At 51.2% G+C, this 10,872-nt stretch overlaps 2 protein-coding genes and 1 long non-coding RNA gene across 7 annotated transcripts in view; 2 read left to right on the top strand and 1 right to left on the bottom strand.

Annotated features, from left to right (window-relative positions):
- The first annotated feature begins 38 nt into the window (after nt 1–38).
- Nucleotides 39–1,029, top strand: LOC106940740 (uncharacterized). Its single transcript, XR_001423188.1, has 2 exons — nt 39–513; nt 593–1,029. It is a non-coding gene; the product is annotated as an uncharacterized LOC106940740 (long non-coding RNA).
- Nucleotides 1,030–2,178: 1,149 nt separating this feature from the next.
- LOC106940738 (peripherin-2-like) lies at nt 2,179–6,964 on the top strand. Its single transcript, XM_015023553.1, has 3 exons — nt 2,179–3,038; nt 3,709–3,955; nt 6,570–6,964. Exons 1-3 carry the CDS (start codon nt 2,458–2,460, stop codon nt 6,774–6,776), a joined length of 1,035 nt encoding a protein of 344 aa, XP_014879039.1. The 5' UTR covers nt 2,179–2,457; the 3' UTR covers nt 6,777–6,964.
- A 1,015-nt stretch (nt 6,965–7,979) lies between these two features.
- The window catches only part of syndig1 (synapse differentiation inducing 1), a 10,110-nt gene continuing 7,217 nt past the window's right edge, over nt 7,980–10,872 (bottom strand). Inside the window, exons 2-5 of one of the 5 annotated variants that reach the window (XM_015023555.1) lie at nt 9,807–10,160; nt 9,587–9,727; nt 8,726–8,932; nt 7,980–8,678 (exon numbers count right to left, since the gene is read on the bottom strand). In XM_015023555.1, the coding sequence (XP_014879041.1) occupies nt 8,774–8,932; nt 9,587–9,727; nt 9,807–10,115 (609 nt within the window). In that variant the 5' untranslated portion in view covers nt 10,116–10,160 and the 3' untranslated portion in view covers nt 7,980–8,678; nt 8,726–8,773. Of the gene's footprint in view, nt 8,933–9,026; nt 9,388–9,586; nt 9,728–9,770; nt 10,161–10,872 lie in introns of those variants that run through there. The other 4 variants (XM_015023554.1, XM_015023556.1, XM_015023557.1 and 1 more) reach the window with 4 other exon arrangements.

Genomic DNA, 10,872 nt, shown 5'->3' with positions numbered 1-10,872 from the left:
AGAATTATAGTATTTGTTTTTACTAAACAAATATTTGGAAATGTATATTTTGGTGTAAATACACATTCAGTCGATCTGCTTTTGTTTATTTCCTTTATTCTGATTTGCTTTAACTCATCAATAATTAAGACGTTGGTTTGGTGTGAGGAACGTAGCGTAGCATCAGTGAATCTGTGATCGATCTCATTGGTCTGCTGAATAAACTTCATGAATCCTGGTTTGGTCTGAACGGATGAAACCAGGATGGAGTCAAGTCGGGATCATCTGATTATTGATTAATTGATTTTTATTTGTTCCCTGCAGGCGTGGGAACCCGCTCCACCTTTGCTCAGAGCGCTATCAGAAGATCGAGCGTCTGTGGCGGCAGCACGGCATTGCTGAGGTCATAGGTCATGCTCAGGAGGCCAATCAGACGCTGGTTGCCATCGACTGGCAGCACCTGTGACCGCGGACTGGCCCTGCCCACTAACGAACCTCTTTGAACCAATCAGCTCGCTGCAGCTGCAACCTGAAGTCGGAGCAGCTTTCAGGGATTTTTTAGGGTGTTCGGATCCTGACCTTTGACCTCTGATTGTCACCTCTTCCCCCTCAGTCCTCCAATCAGACATCACCTCTTCAGGAGTTGTCGTGATTGGCTGGAGGTCAGGTGATTTATGTCAGGTGTACATTGCATTTTGATAGACTGGGTCTCCATGGCAACCCAGGTGACAGTAATCGGCTTACTCCCTGAGACATCATTATGAAAACTTCAGCCAATCGGAAGCCAGAACTGTGCGAACGACGCCGTTGGTCCACCGTCTCCATGGCAACCAGGTCGATGAGCCGAGTCTGATCGGGTTTTATTCACTTCCGCTTTAATGTTTTAATTAACGAGGTGAGCGTGTGACATCACTTCCCGTTTGTGTGTTTGAGTTTGGGGAGGCGGAGCGTCAGAACCGGACCAGAACCGGACTGGGTCCGGCTGATGCTCCGTCTTGGTAATGTCACTTTAACCTGTAGAACAGAACCAATAAAATGGGCTTTAAAGAACCTCTGAGTCCAGTTACTGACCAAACAACCCAACCAGAACCGGGTCAGAACCGGGCTAGGTCCACAGCCAGTCATCTGGTTCTGATGTGGTTATGGAGGACCGGACCTGCTGACTCCTCGGTTCTGCTCCGGTTCTACGTCTATCTGTCGCTGGACAAGATGGACGCCCAGTGTTCTGGTGGTCGGTTGGTACCGACCCGGTTTACAGAATATTTGGTTAATTTGATCATGATCCATTTTTAGTTTAGGTTTTTCTCCTGAACAAAGTTTAAAAAATAAAATAAGTTACGACCCAGAGGGCTCGGCTGAAGCCAAGATGGAGGTTCTGTCAGAACAGGACGGGTTCAGGTGGGTCCAGAACCTTCCAGGGTTTCAGCCTGGATAATTTGTGCGAATGTTCCAGAAAAAAGCTTGTTCTTCCTGATCGGGTCCAGCTCCGGTGACTGTTGGAACCAGTCTGTCTGCTGGATGCAGCAGCTCCGGGTCAAGCGAGCGGACCGGTCCGGTCCAGTTGGGTCGGGTTCTGGCTAAAACCAGGAAGGAGCTTCAGCCAGACTGCTGCTGGGTAAACGTGCTGACCTGAGGTCTGCTGGTTCTGGTCCACAGAGCCAAACATGTAGAAGCAGCTTTCAACTTCTATGACCACAAATCTGGAACAAACTGCAGAAGAGCCGAAACCCTGAGATCCTTTAAGGCAGAGGAGCCCAAAGTGGGTCCTGGAGGCCCGGAGCCCAAATCCAGGCGCAGCAGGAGGACACAGAGGGACATTGTGGGACATTGGCCGCCCACAGTTAGCCAGACTTGTCATTTGGTGGCAGTGGACCTGGACTTATTTTGAGTGTCTTCTTGGGGTGGTCACCATGACTACCAGGAAAGCTCTGCCTGCTACATTGTGTTCGGCATGGCGACGGTCCGGTCTGTCCTGTTGTCCTCTGATGGACTGAAGAGCCGTCCAACCCTGGAGGTGGCGCCAAAGATGATGACGTGTTTACTGTTGACAGCGTGTTGTCATGGTCACACAGTGGTGCAACTGCACATTATTCAGGTGGATGCGAAAACATAAATCGGCGCCTCTGCGTAACACCATCCTCAGATTTAGAGTGCGGATTGCTGGGCCTCACCTGTGCGGGGGCGGGGCCAGGTGAGCCGTCTGACAGGAAGCTGCTGCTTAGCTCCAAACCCATTAGCAGTAATTGGAGGATTAGAGCCTCAGATGATCCGCTGCTAATCAGATCAGGAGCGGCTTTAGCAGGACGCCAGGCTGCCGCTCACATTCACACCTCCGCTCCGCGCTGGTTCCTGCTGTCGGTTCTCCATCATGACTCAGAGCCCTGCGGTCCAGTTCCTGAGCTCCTCCTGGGACGGTTTGCAGCTCTGAGTCTCGTGGTTCTGCAGACCTGTTCAGGACAGTCGCTGTGAACTGACGCCATGCCGTTCCTGTCGCTGAAGTTCAACCTGCAGAAGCGGGTCAAGCTGGCTCAGGGTCTCTGGATGCTTTACTGGCTCGCCGTCATTGTGGGCATCATCCTCTTCAGCCTCGGCATCTTCTTCAAGATCGAGCTGAGGAAGAGGAGCGAGATCATGGACAACAACGAGAGCCATCTGGTGCCCAACCTGCTGATCCTGGTCGGCATGCTGTCCTGCGGACTGAACGCCTTCGGGGGGAAGCTGTGCCATGACTCTCTGGACCCCCAGAAGTTCTCCAAGATGAAGCCGATGCTGCGGCCCTACATGCTGCTGTGCTGCGGCTTCAACGCGCTGCTGCTGCTGCTGGTGCTGCTCTGCTTTCTCATGCAGTTCGCCGTGTACTTGACGCTGGCCGAGGGCCTGAAGAACGCCATCCGCTTCTACAAGGACACGGACACGCCAGGACGCTGCTTCATGAAGCGGACATTGGACATGACTCAGATCGAGTTCCGGTGCTGCGGAAACAACAACTTCAGGGACTGGTTCGAGGTGCAGTGGATCAGCAACCGCTACCTGGACATGAGCAACGACGTGGTCAAAGAGTGAGTACCTGAACACAGCAGGTCGGGTTCCGACGGAGAATCTGGGCTGGTTTTAGTTCCTTGGTGAGGTAAAGCTGCAGGTGGATTGTTTGTTCAGGGACTCAGCAGGGGATCAATCTGGGCTTAAGGAGGTCAAAGTTCCCAGCAGCAGGGGGCCGTTCTGCAGCAGACCCGACCCGTTAGAAAGTGAAACTCAAACAGAGCTTAATCTGCATAAAACTGATGATGTCATCACAGCAATAATAAAAAAGCAGAAGGTGGTTGAAGATCCTGAACTGATTAGTTCAGGACCGTTTTCAGGTGAGAGGTCACCAGTTTCACCGTGGAGCGGTCTGGGTCTCTGCTGGGGTTCTGGAGGAGTTCCGGGGTCCTGGTGGGTGGAGCACGAAGTGGTTGGAGGTACTGAAGGACCAATCAGCTCTGATAACATGACCAGAGGTGTGAAGGCTCTGGGGGGCTAGAACCAGAACCAGAACTTCACCTCCCTGCTGCTGCAACGTTTCACTGATTTTTAAAAGTTTTGTATTTTCTGTGCCGATTGGTTGAGTCAGTCTGAACATGTTCAGTTTGGAAGGTCAGCCTTCCATGAGGAACCCTCCATGATTCTCATCTCATACCTCAGCAGAGCCCTGTAAGACCCGGCAGGGTCTGACCTGTGTTTGTCCCTCAGCCGTGTCCTCAGTAACGTGGAGGGGAAGTACCTGATGGACAGCGTCCCGTTCAGCTGCTGTAATCCCGGTTCGCCCCGCCCCTGCATCCAGCATCACCTGACCAATAACTCCGCCCACTACGACTACGACCACCGAACCGAGGAGCTGAACATCTGGAACCGCGGCTGCCGCCAGGCCGTTTTCTCCTACTACAGCGGCATCATGAACAGCATCGGAGCGCTGCTCATCTTCACCATGGTCCTGGAGGTAAGGCTCCGCCCACCCACACTGCCGCAGCCAATCAGCCTCCGGCGCCAGCCACGTGCGTTCTTAAAGGAACAGAACTGGAGTAAGTGAAGTGTCGTGACGCCTGTCTGGTTCTCGCTGGTCAGTCAAAACTGTAGGTTCATTATCAGGAATCCATTAGCCACAAACTGTCCCACATCATCATCCCTCCTCCACCGTGCTTTACGGTGGCTATGAGCTGTTACTGCTGATCTGCTGTTCTCACAGAGCTCTGCTTTAGGAGTCTTTGTTAGCAAGTTGCTGAACACTATTTGATATATTTACATAAAACCATTATAGATTTATTAACAGTGGCTATAAATTAGCTTTAGGCTTCAAGCCACTGAAACACCCTGGACATCTCAGCTGGCTGTTAGCTTAGCAGGCTAAGGTTCGTCTTACTTCAGCAAGTTGAGGCTAATGTTAGCAGGTTTAGTTATTAGATTTTCATTTTGTAATTCAGCATTTTTGGTAACAAATTCTAAAGCACAAATTTCCTTCAGTTTTGTCAAATTTTATCTGAATAAAGTTCAACATCTATGTTGACGTTTTGGTTATCAATTGTTGGTAGTTAGACATTTATACTCAACTCTTACTTTGAAGTGGTTTTAGATGCAGCAGTTCCATTTCCTGTTGTTGCGTTCCCTTTTTTTCAAGAAACTTTATTTAGCAATTGACAATAAACAAACTAAAAGAAAAACGCATGGACATGAACCAGGGTGATATTTAGATACAGTCGTTCACATATGAACAGTTTTGGCAGTTTCTTCATGTTCTGCTCATCATACATGCAGGATTTCAACATGATTGGATTCAGTACTTTAGCATTAGCTTCTGCTAAATACCATGCTGTCTAGCACTTTAACTTTAGCTCGTTAAATCCCGTGGCATTAGCTAAACTAAAGTTTATTAGTGCTTTGGGTTAGTGCAGCTAACCTTTTAGCTAGCTGTGTCCACCAATGTATTGTACTATTCATTCAGAAGTCTGTTCAAAGTCGTTTACTGGAGCAAAAACCTTCACAAAATAATCCTGACAGACTAACATTAAGGATTAGCATTAGCATGCTACTGCTGTAGCAGCAGATAGAGGCAAACATTCAGAAACTCTTCTGTAATGTAGAATGAGAGGGTTATGGAAGTAAATGTCAATCAAATCAAATGGATAATGAGTTACAGCTCATCATGGCCTCCTCTGTCTGGTTTCAAGATCTAAGACCCACCAAGCTCGTTAGCTTATTTTAAGCTTTTCTTTCATGGAAGTTGCATCGTTTCTCGTTCAAACCGTAGGGTCTCCTTTCCTGCTAAAACAGGCTCGATCCGTTGGTGACGTTGATACAAGACGAGTTCCTATGGTTAGCATGGGATAGCAGGGCAGTTCAACTGCTTCACAGCATCAAAGGAAACATTAGAAAGAAAGAAACTTATATCGCTATAACATTCAGAGTCATAAACATCCTGAAGCTAGCCTTAGCATGTTAAAGTTAGCATTACATTAGTCTTGCATGTTAAGCTAACAAGGCGAGGTTATTAATTGGATTTCATTCTTCACAGAACAAACTTTAAAACTCGTCCTTTGCGCTGGCAAAGGAACCCATGTACATAAAAATAACTGCTTTAAAGTTAGCGCTGGCATGCTAATGATAGTTCTTAGCATGCTAACAGGCAGCCTCTATTTTCAGCTGGTCCTGCCTCTGATGGTGAAAGTTGTGGATGAAAACCTCCACTGATGAAGTCTCAAAGCCAGCCTTCATCAGCTAATATGCTAACATGCTAACTGCAGCGTGCCGCTCCAGTTCGTCCTCTGCTGCATCCTGGGGAAGTTTTCAGGTAGTTGGAGTGAAATGATCCTGCCTCCTGCTGGCGGGTTGATGTACCTGCAACGCTCCACCTGTGAAAGTTAACCTGGCTTTTCGGACAGAACACATTAAAAGAACCAAAAGTCAACTGGAACCAGAACAGAACCATCGATCTGGGCCTGACGGTCTGTTGCCATGGTAACCGGTTGCCTGCCTCGTCCAGCTGCTGTCTTTAACCCGTGGACGGGTTCATGGAGGATCAGCTGTGTTCCTAATCCTCCATTTAAAACAAGATGATCGTCAGAACACCTGGACCGAACCGGCACCAGGTGACCCGGCACGCCGCCACGTTAATCAGATTTACCGCCATGTTTGCTTCTGAACCGGACCGGTCACGGAAACCCACCGCAGTCCGAGTCCAGTCCGTCAGCGACTCAGACTGACTAGAGAGCCGAGTCCAGGCTGAGCTGCTGCAGGTAATCTGCCTGGGGGGCAGAAACTATTCCTGGGGGGTTAATCTGCCGCAACAGGGTGCATTCTGGGAAGACAGGGACATTGCCTAAGAGGCCCGTTATCTGGGTCAGAACAACAAGTTCAACACTTGAAGTTACTGGCTGAAGGACACACCTGAGCTCACCTGGAGGGGGAGGGAGGGCAGAGGGGGCCTGTGCTCCTGGTTCAGAAAACTGAAAACTGCAGGAACAGGAAGCTGCTGGTTGGTGCAGAGCTGAACCATGTTGATCTGTCCTCTGTGTGTGTGTGTGTGTGTGTGTGTGTGTGTGTGTGTGTGTGGGCACCAGGCGGGGGACGTGGCGGGCCTAAAGTACCTGAGCACAGCCCTGGAGACGATGGCCGACCCGGAGAACCCGGAGTGTGAGAGCGAGGGCTGGCTGCTGGAGAAAGGCTTCAAGGAGACGCTGGCCGACCTTCTGTCCAAGGTCAAGACCTTCGGCCGCGCCAACCAGGTGGAGGAAGGCGGAACCTCACCCAACGTCACTGCCACCTGAAGCCCCGCCCACTGGCAACCTGAGGTCTCCCATCCCCTTCCCCCACCGCAGCCATCTGCTCCCCCTAGAGCCGGGGTGCCGAGAGAGGAGGCGCTGCTTCCCGGACTGACGGACTCTACTGAGCATGTGCAGAAAACACACACACACAGAACACACACCCTGCCCTGTGTGTGTTTCCTTCCAGACTGTAAATTTGTCACTAGAACATTTTAACTGAACAGAATGTGAGGTCCAGATGACCTGAGCCCGACCAGTACCAGCTGGTACCACATGGCAGCCCTGACTCCTGGATTCCTGCTGCAGTGTCTCAGTTTCTCCTGCAGGGGGCGCAGCTTTGGAGGATTCTTGCCAAACATTTCTTTTTTAACGCCCAGATTTTAGTTTGTGCGTCGCTGACGGTCGGGCGGGTCGGTACCGGTTGGTACCGGTTGGGTGTGTTGCTATGGAAACAGATAGCCATAGAGCAGGTCACCTTCCTACTCACCTGTGCAGGTAAACACTTCCACATCTGGAATTTATGCAGAGCTGTGCTCCATGTATTCTGTTGGAGATGCACAGCAGCAGGCAGGAAGTGATGTCAACAGGAAGTCATGCCATAATTGCAAATAGTGATGTCAGAGTAACAGGAAGTGATGTCAGAGTATTTAGCTAGCAGATAGTAAATGACAAGTTTCAACAAGTGATGTCACTGGGCTGGAGGTCAGCTGGCCAGACTATGACTTCATCACCCAGGAAATGATGTCGGCACTTCCTGAGTACTGACATCACATTTTCACAGGAAATGGGAACTTTCCTGTGAAAGTTCCCATTTCACAAGAAATGGTGACTTTGTAACAGGAAGTGATGTCAGAGTGGTGTTTGTGGTGTTGCTGGATCGGCGCTGTCCCAGCTGCTTGTCTGCGGCGCCTGGCAGGCGGCGCTCAGGGCGAAGCTTCCTGTAGTCAAACTGAAACTCTGTAGGAATAAAAAGTCCAGAACCAATCAGCGTCTTCGTCTTTATTCAGCATCATCCAAATGAGCTGCAGGTGGCGCTGCCGAGCCGGAGACCGTTGTCATGGAGACGAACCTCCTCAGCCAGGCTGCTCCAGAGGCGTTCTGTCCTGGAGATCCAGAGGATCCCAACTGGATCCGTCTGTTTCCAGCTGCTTCCAGAGGTCAGAGGTCAGCGGCAACAAAGACTTTAATGACGTTCAGATCAAAGGATCAAGTATTTAAAAATACATTTATTTAGGAACAAAATGGAGCTAAATGGGTCATGAACAGAACCACAGGAGACCGGTTCTGGAGAGGATCGGCCCAAAACGGCTCCAGAACTCGGGCCGCACCTGGGTCAAAGGTCACAGCCTCATCAGACATTCTGAGTTCTCTGGACATTCTGCAGAACCTGATGGTTCTGGTTCTGCTGGTTCTGGCCCATATTAGCAGCAGCTAAACGGATCAGGACGTTAATGAGCTCAGAGGACAGATTAGTTCTGCTGACGCAGGAAGAAACACCGGGGGGGACCGGGTCGGGTCGGGTCCGGCTCTGGACGCTCACGTGGCAGCGTGGCTCCCTCTCAGAGCCACAGAACAGAACCTGAACAGAACCTGCATCAGGGTCAGAGCTGCAGAACCTTCTGGACCAGTCGTCCACAGCTGAATGAGGGAAACCCAGCCCACATGGTTCTGCTGGGCCGGTCCGGTACCATTGGCCTGTGTCACTGTGAAAAACAACCCAGTTCCATCAAGTCAAGAACCGGGAGCTCCGTGAACAGAACCAGAACTGAACCAGAACCAGAACCAGCTGCAGAGGGAAAACAATCCCAGATTCAGTTTAGAGCAACCAGAACCTCCCAGTGGGAATCGGAACCGTCTGGACCAGATGATGATGATGATGATGAAGGTTTACAAACATCCAAAAACCTTCAGAGAAAAATCCAGAACCAGACGAGACACAAATGTCCAAAAACCCGTAGAACCCCCGAGGCTCGCTCCAGATCCAGCTGCTGTTGCCATGGCTACCACTTCTGGTTCTTGGACAGGTAGGCGACGAGCGCCACGGTGACGCCCACGTAGATCCCGGTTCCTATGGTGATGGAGAGAACGGCGAGGAAGAGCGCCCGCCTGGAGGTGGAGCCGGCCAGGTGGAGGTCACCTGTAGACACCGCCCGGCTGGTCTGCGGACAGAAACAGGGGTCACGACCCTGTGGTGGGACACTGGGTTCTGGTGGTAGCCCCCCACCGCCGTCCATCGCCATGGCAACGCTCACGATGAACTGTAGCCAATAACCCACCATGCTGACTCCATATTTTCCCACTTATTTGGACTTTCAAAATAAATGTCAATGACCAGTTCAGAAAAGTAAAAGCCTGTTTTCTGATTCCACCAGAAGGTTCTGACCCGGTTCTGACCTGGAGGGATCCAGAGTAGGTCCTGGACGTTCCGGCGTCCATGTTGTAGTTCTCTTCCTGGTTTAACACACCTGGATCAGATGAACACCGACATGCTGAGGAGGAAGTTACATCACCAGGACAGACTCTGGACCCCACTGGGTCAGAACCAAACCTTCACATCAGAACCATCAGAACCAGAACCCACAGTGTGTGAACTGCTGGCGCCCGTTGTTTTGGTCTGGAAGGAGAATAAAGTTTATTCAAAGTGTTACTATTGGCAACAAGCACGTACTGAGCACGCTCAGTAGGGCTGACTGCAGAGCGGTTACTTAGCAACCGGAGCGGGAAGGGGGGAGTGAGCAGCAACAAGAGAAGAAGAAACTGCAGGAGGTCACAGGTTAACACAACATCCGCCCAGCCAGGCTCCGCCCCCTCACCTGGTGCGCCAGGTAGAAGGCAGCGATGCCGAGCGGCCAGAAGCAGCAGAGCATGGAGAAAACGCTGAGGCTCCGATGATCTCTGGGAGGAAGCAGCAGGAAGGCGTCATCGCTCTGAGAGGAGGCGCTGGAGAAATCGCTCTGCTCACACACACAATACACACACAGGTTACATCAGACTCACTGGATGATGGATGATGGATGATGGATGGATGCTGACCTCCAACTCCTCGTCCCCAACCCGGTCAAAGGTCATCGGGGGAATCTTGGTCTCGTCTCCACTGAGTTCCAGTAACTTGCTGTCAGAGCATCGCAGCGTCTCCCTGGAAGATCCGGTTGAGCAACAGATGGGGGAGGGGCTTTCGATGAAGGTGGTCTCGCAGCAGGCCCCGCCTCCAGACTCCGCCCACAGCCACAGGGCTCGGGGATCCAGCTGCTGAGGAGGCTCCGCCCCCGGCCTGTGGGTGTTGATGAGGTCACCACGTTCTGTCAGTGGGGACGGCCCTGCCTCTGCTGCTCTGCCCTGCATGGCGCTCCTGCTGCTCCTCGGAGGGGTCAGAGGTCAGACTGTGACCTGGAATAGGAACAGGAAGCTGTCACTATCGACTGCTAGCCCTGAAGAGGCCGTGAGAGCAACCATCAGCAACCAGTTCACCCAATGCTGGCTTGACGTGTCCTCAGCCAAGACACTTTTCTGCTCTGTCCTTCGAAGGAGGAGGACGCACCTTCTCCGTCTCCCTGTCCTCCTGTCCTCCCCATATTCCCTCCTCAGCGTCTGTGTCCTATGTTTTCAGAATCTTTCTTTTGAAAAGCTTCCAAAGTTGCAAATTATGGATCTGGTCAGCTGGTCTCTCAACCCAACTGATAGAATTTTTTTTCCACTGGGAAACCGGGTAAAGGGGAACCTTCGTGTCCCGACGGGACATTCTTCACTGGATACACGATGGATTCTGGATGGAAGTGGAAGACCGTGTGTCTGACGATGCCGTCAGTCGAGGATGTTGAAGATGTGTACATGATTGGAGTCATGATAACAGGGTTTCTGCTTATTGGAGTTGGCGGATACCTGGCTTATTGAAAATTTCGGAAGATACCAGCAGTCGTTTTGGCCATTTCAAGGCTGCCGGGTACGGTAATGAGATCTGCAGAGTGATCAACAGTCAAACTGAGATGATACGAGAGCTGAGCCGCATACTGGGTGTGATCCTGGAACAGGACCGTGGCCGGGCAGCAGATCTCGGACTCGGAATGGATATAGTGTAATCTTGAAGAACGTTGTTCGCTCG

The sequence above is a fragment of the Poecilia latipinna genome, unplaced genomic scaffold (assembly GCF_001443285.1).
Source record: "Poecilia latipinna isolate Pla-1442-1.1 unplaced genomic scaffold, P_latipinna-1.0 Scaffold3339, whole genome shotgun sequence".
Taxonomy (NCBI): Eukaryota; Metazoa; Chordata; class Actinopteri; order Cyprinodontiformes; family Poeciliidae; genus Poecilia; species Poecilia latipinna.
Note: the sequence above shows the minus strand (reverse complement) of the source record. Positions and strands in the feature narration are given on the sequence as shown.

Bases quoted from the DNA above. Each gene is read 5' to 3' on its own strand.
- LOC106940738 (XM_015023553.1), top strand. From the start codon at position 2,458: ATGCCGTTCCTGTCGCTGAAGTTCAACCTGCAGAAGCGGGTCAAGCTG. The intron at 3,039-3,708 runs GTGAGTACCTGA...TTTGTCCCTCAG, and splicing joins AGCAACGACGTGGTCAAAGA to CCGTGTCCTCAGTAACGTGG. The intron at 3,956-6,569 runs GTAAGGCTCCGC...TGTGGGCACCAG, and splicing joins TCTTCACCATGGTCCTGGAG to GCGGGGGACGTGGCGGGCCT.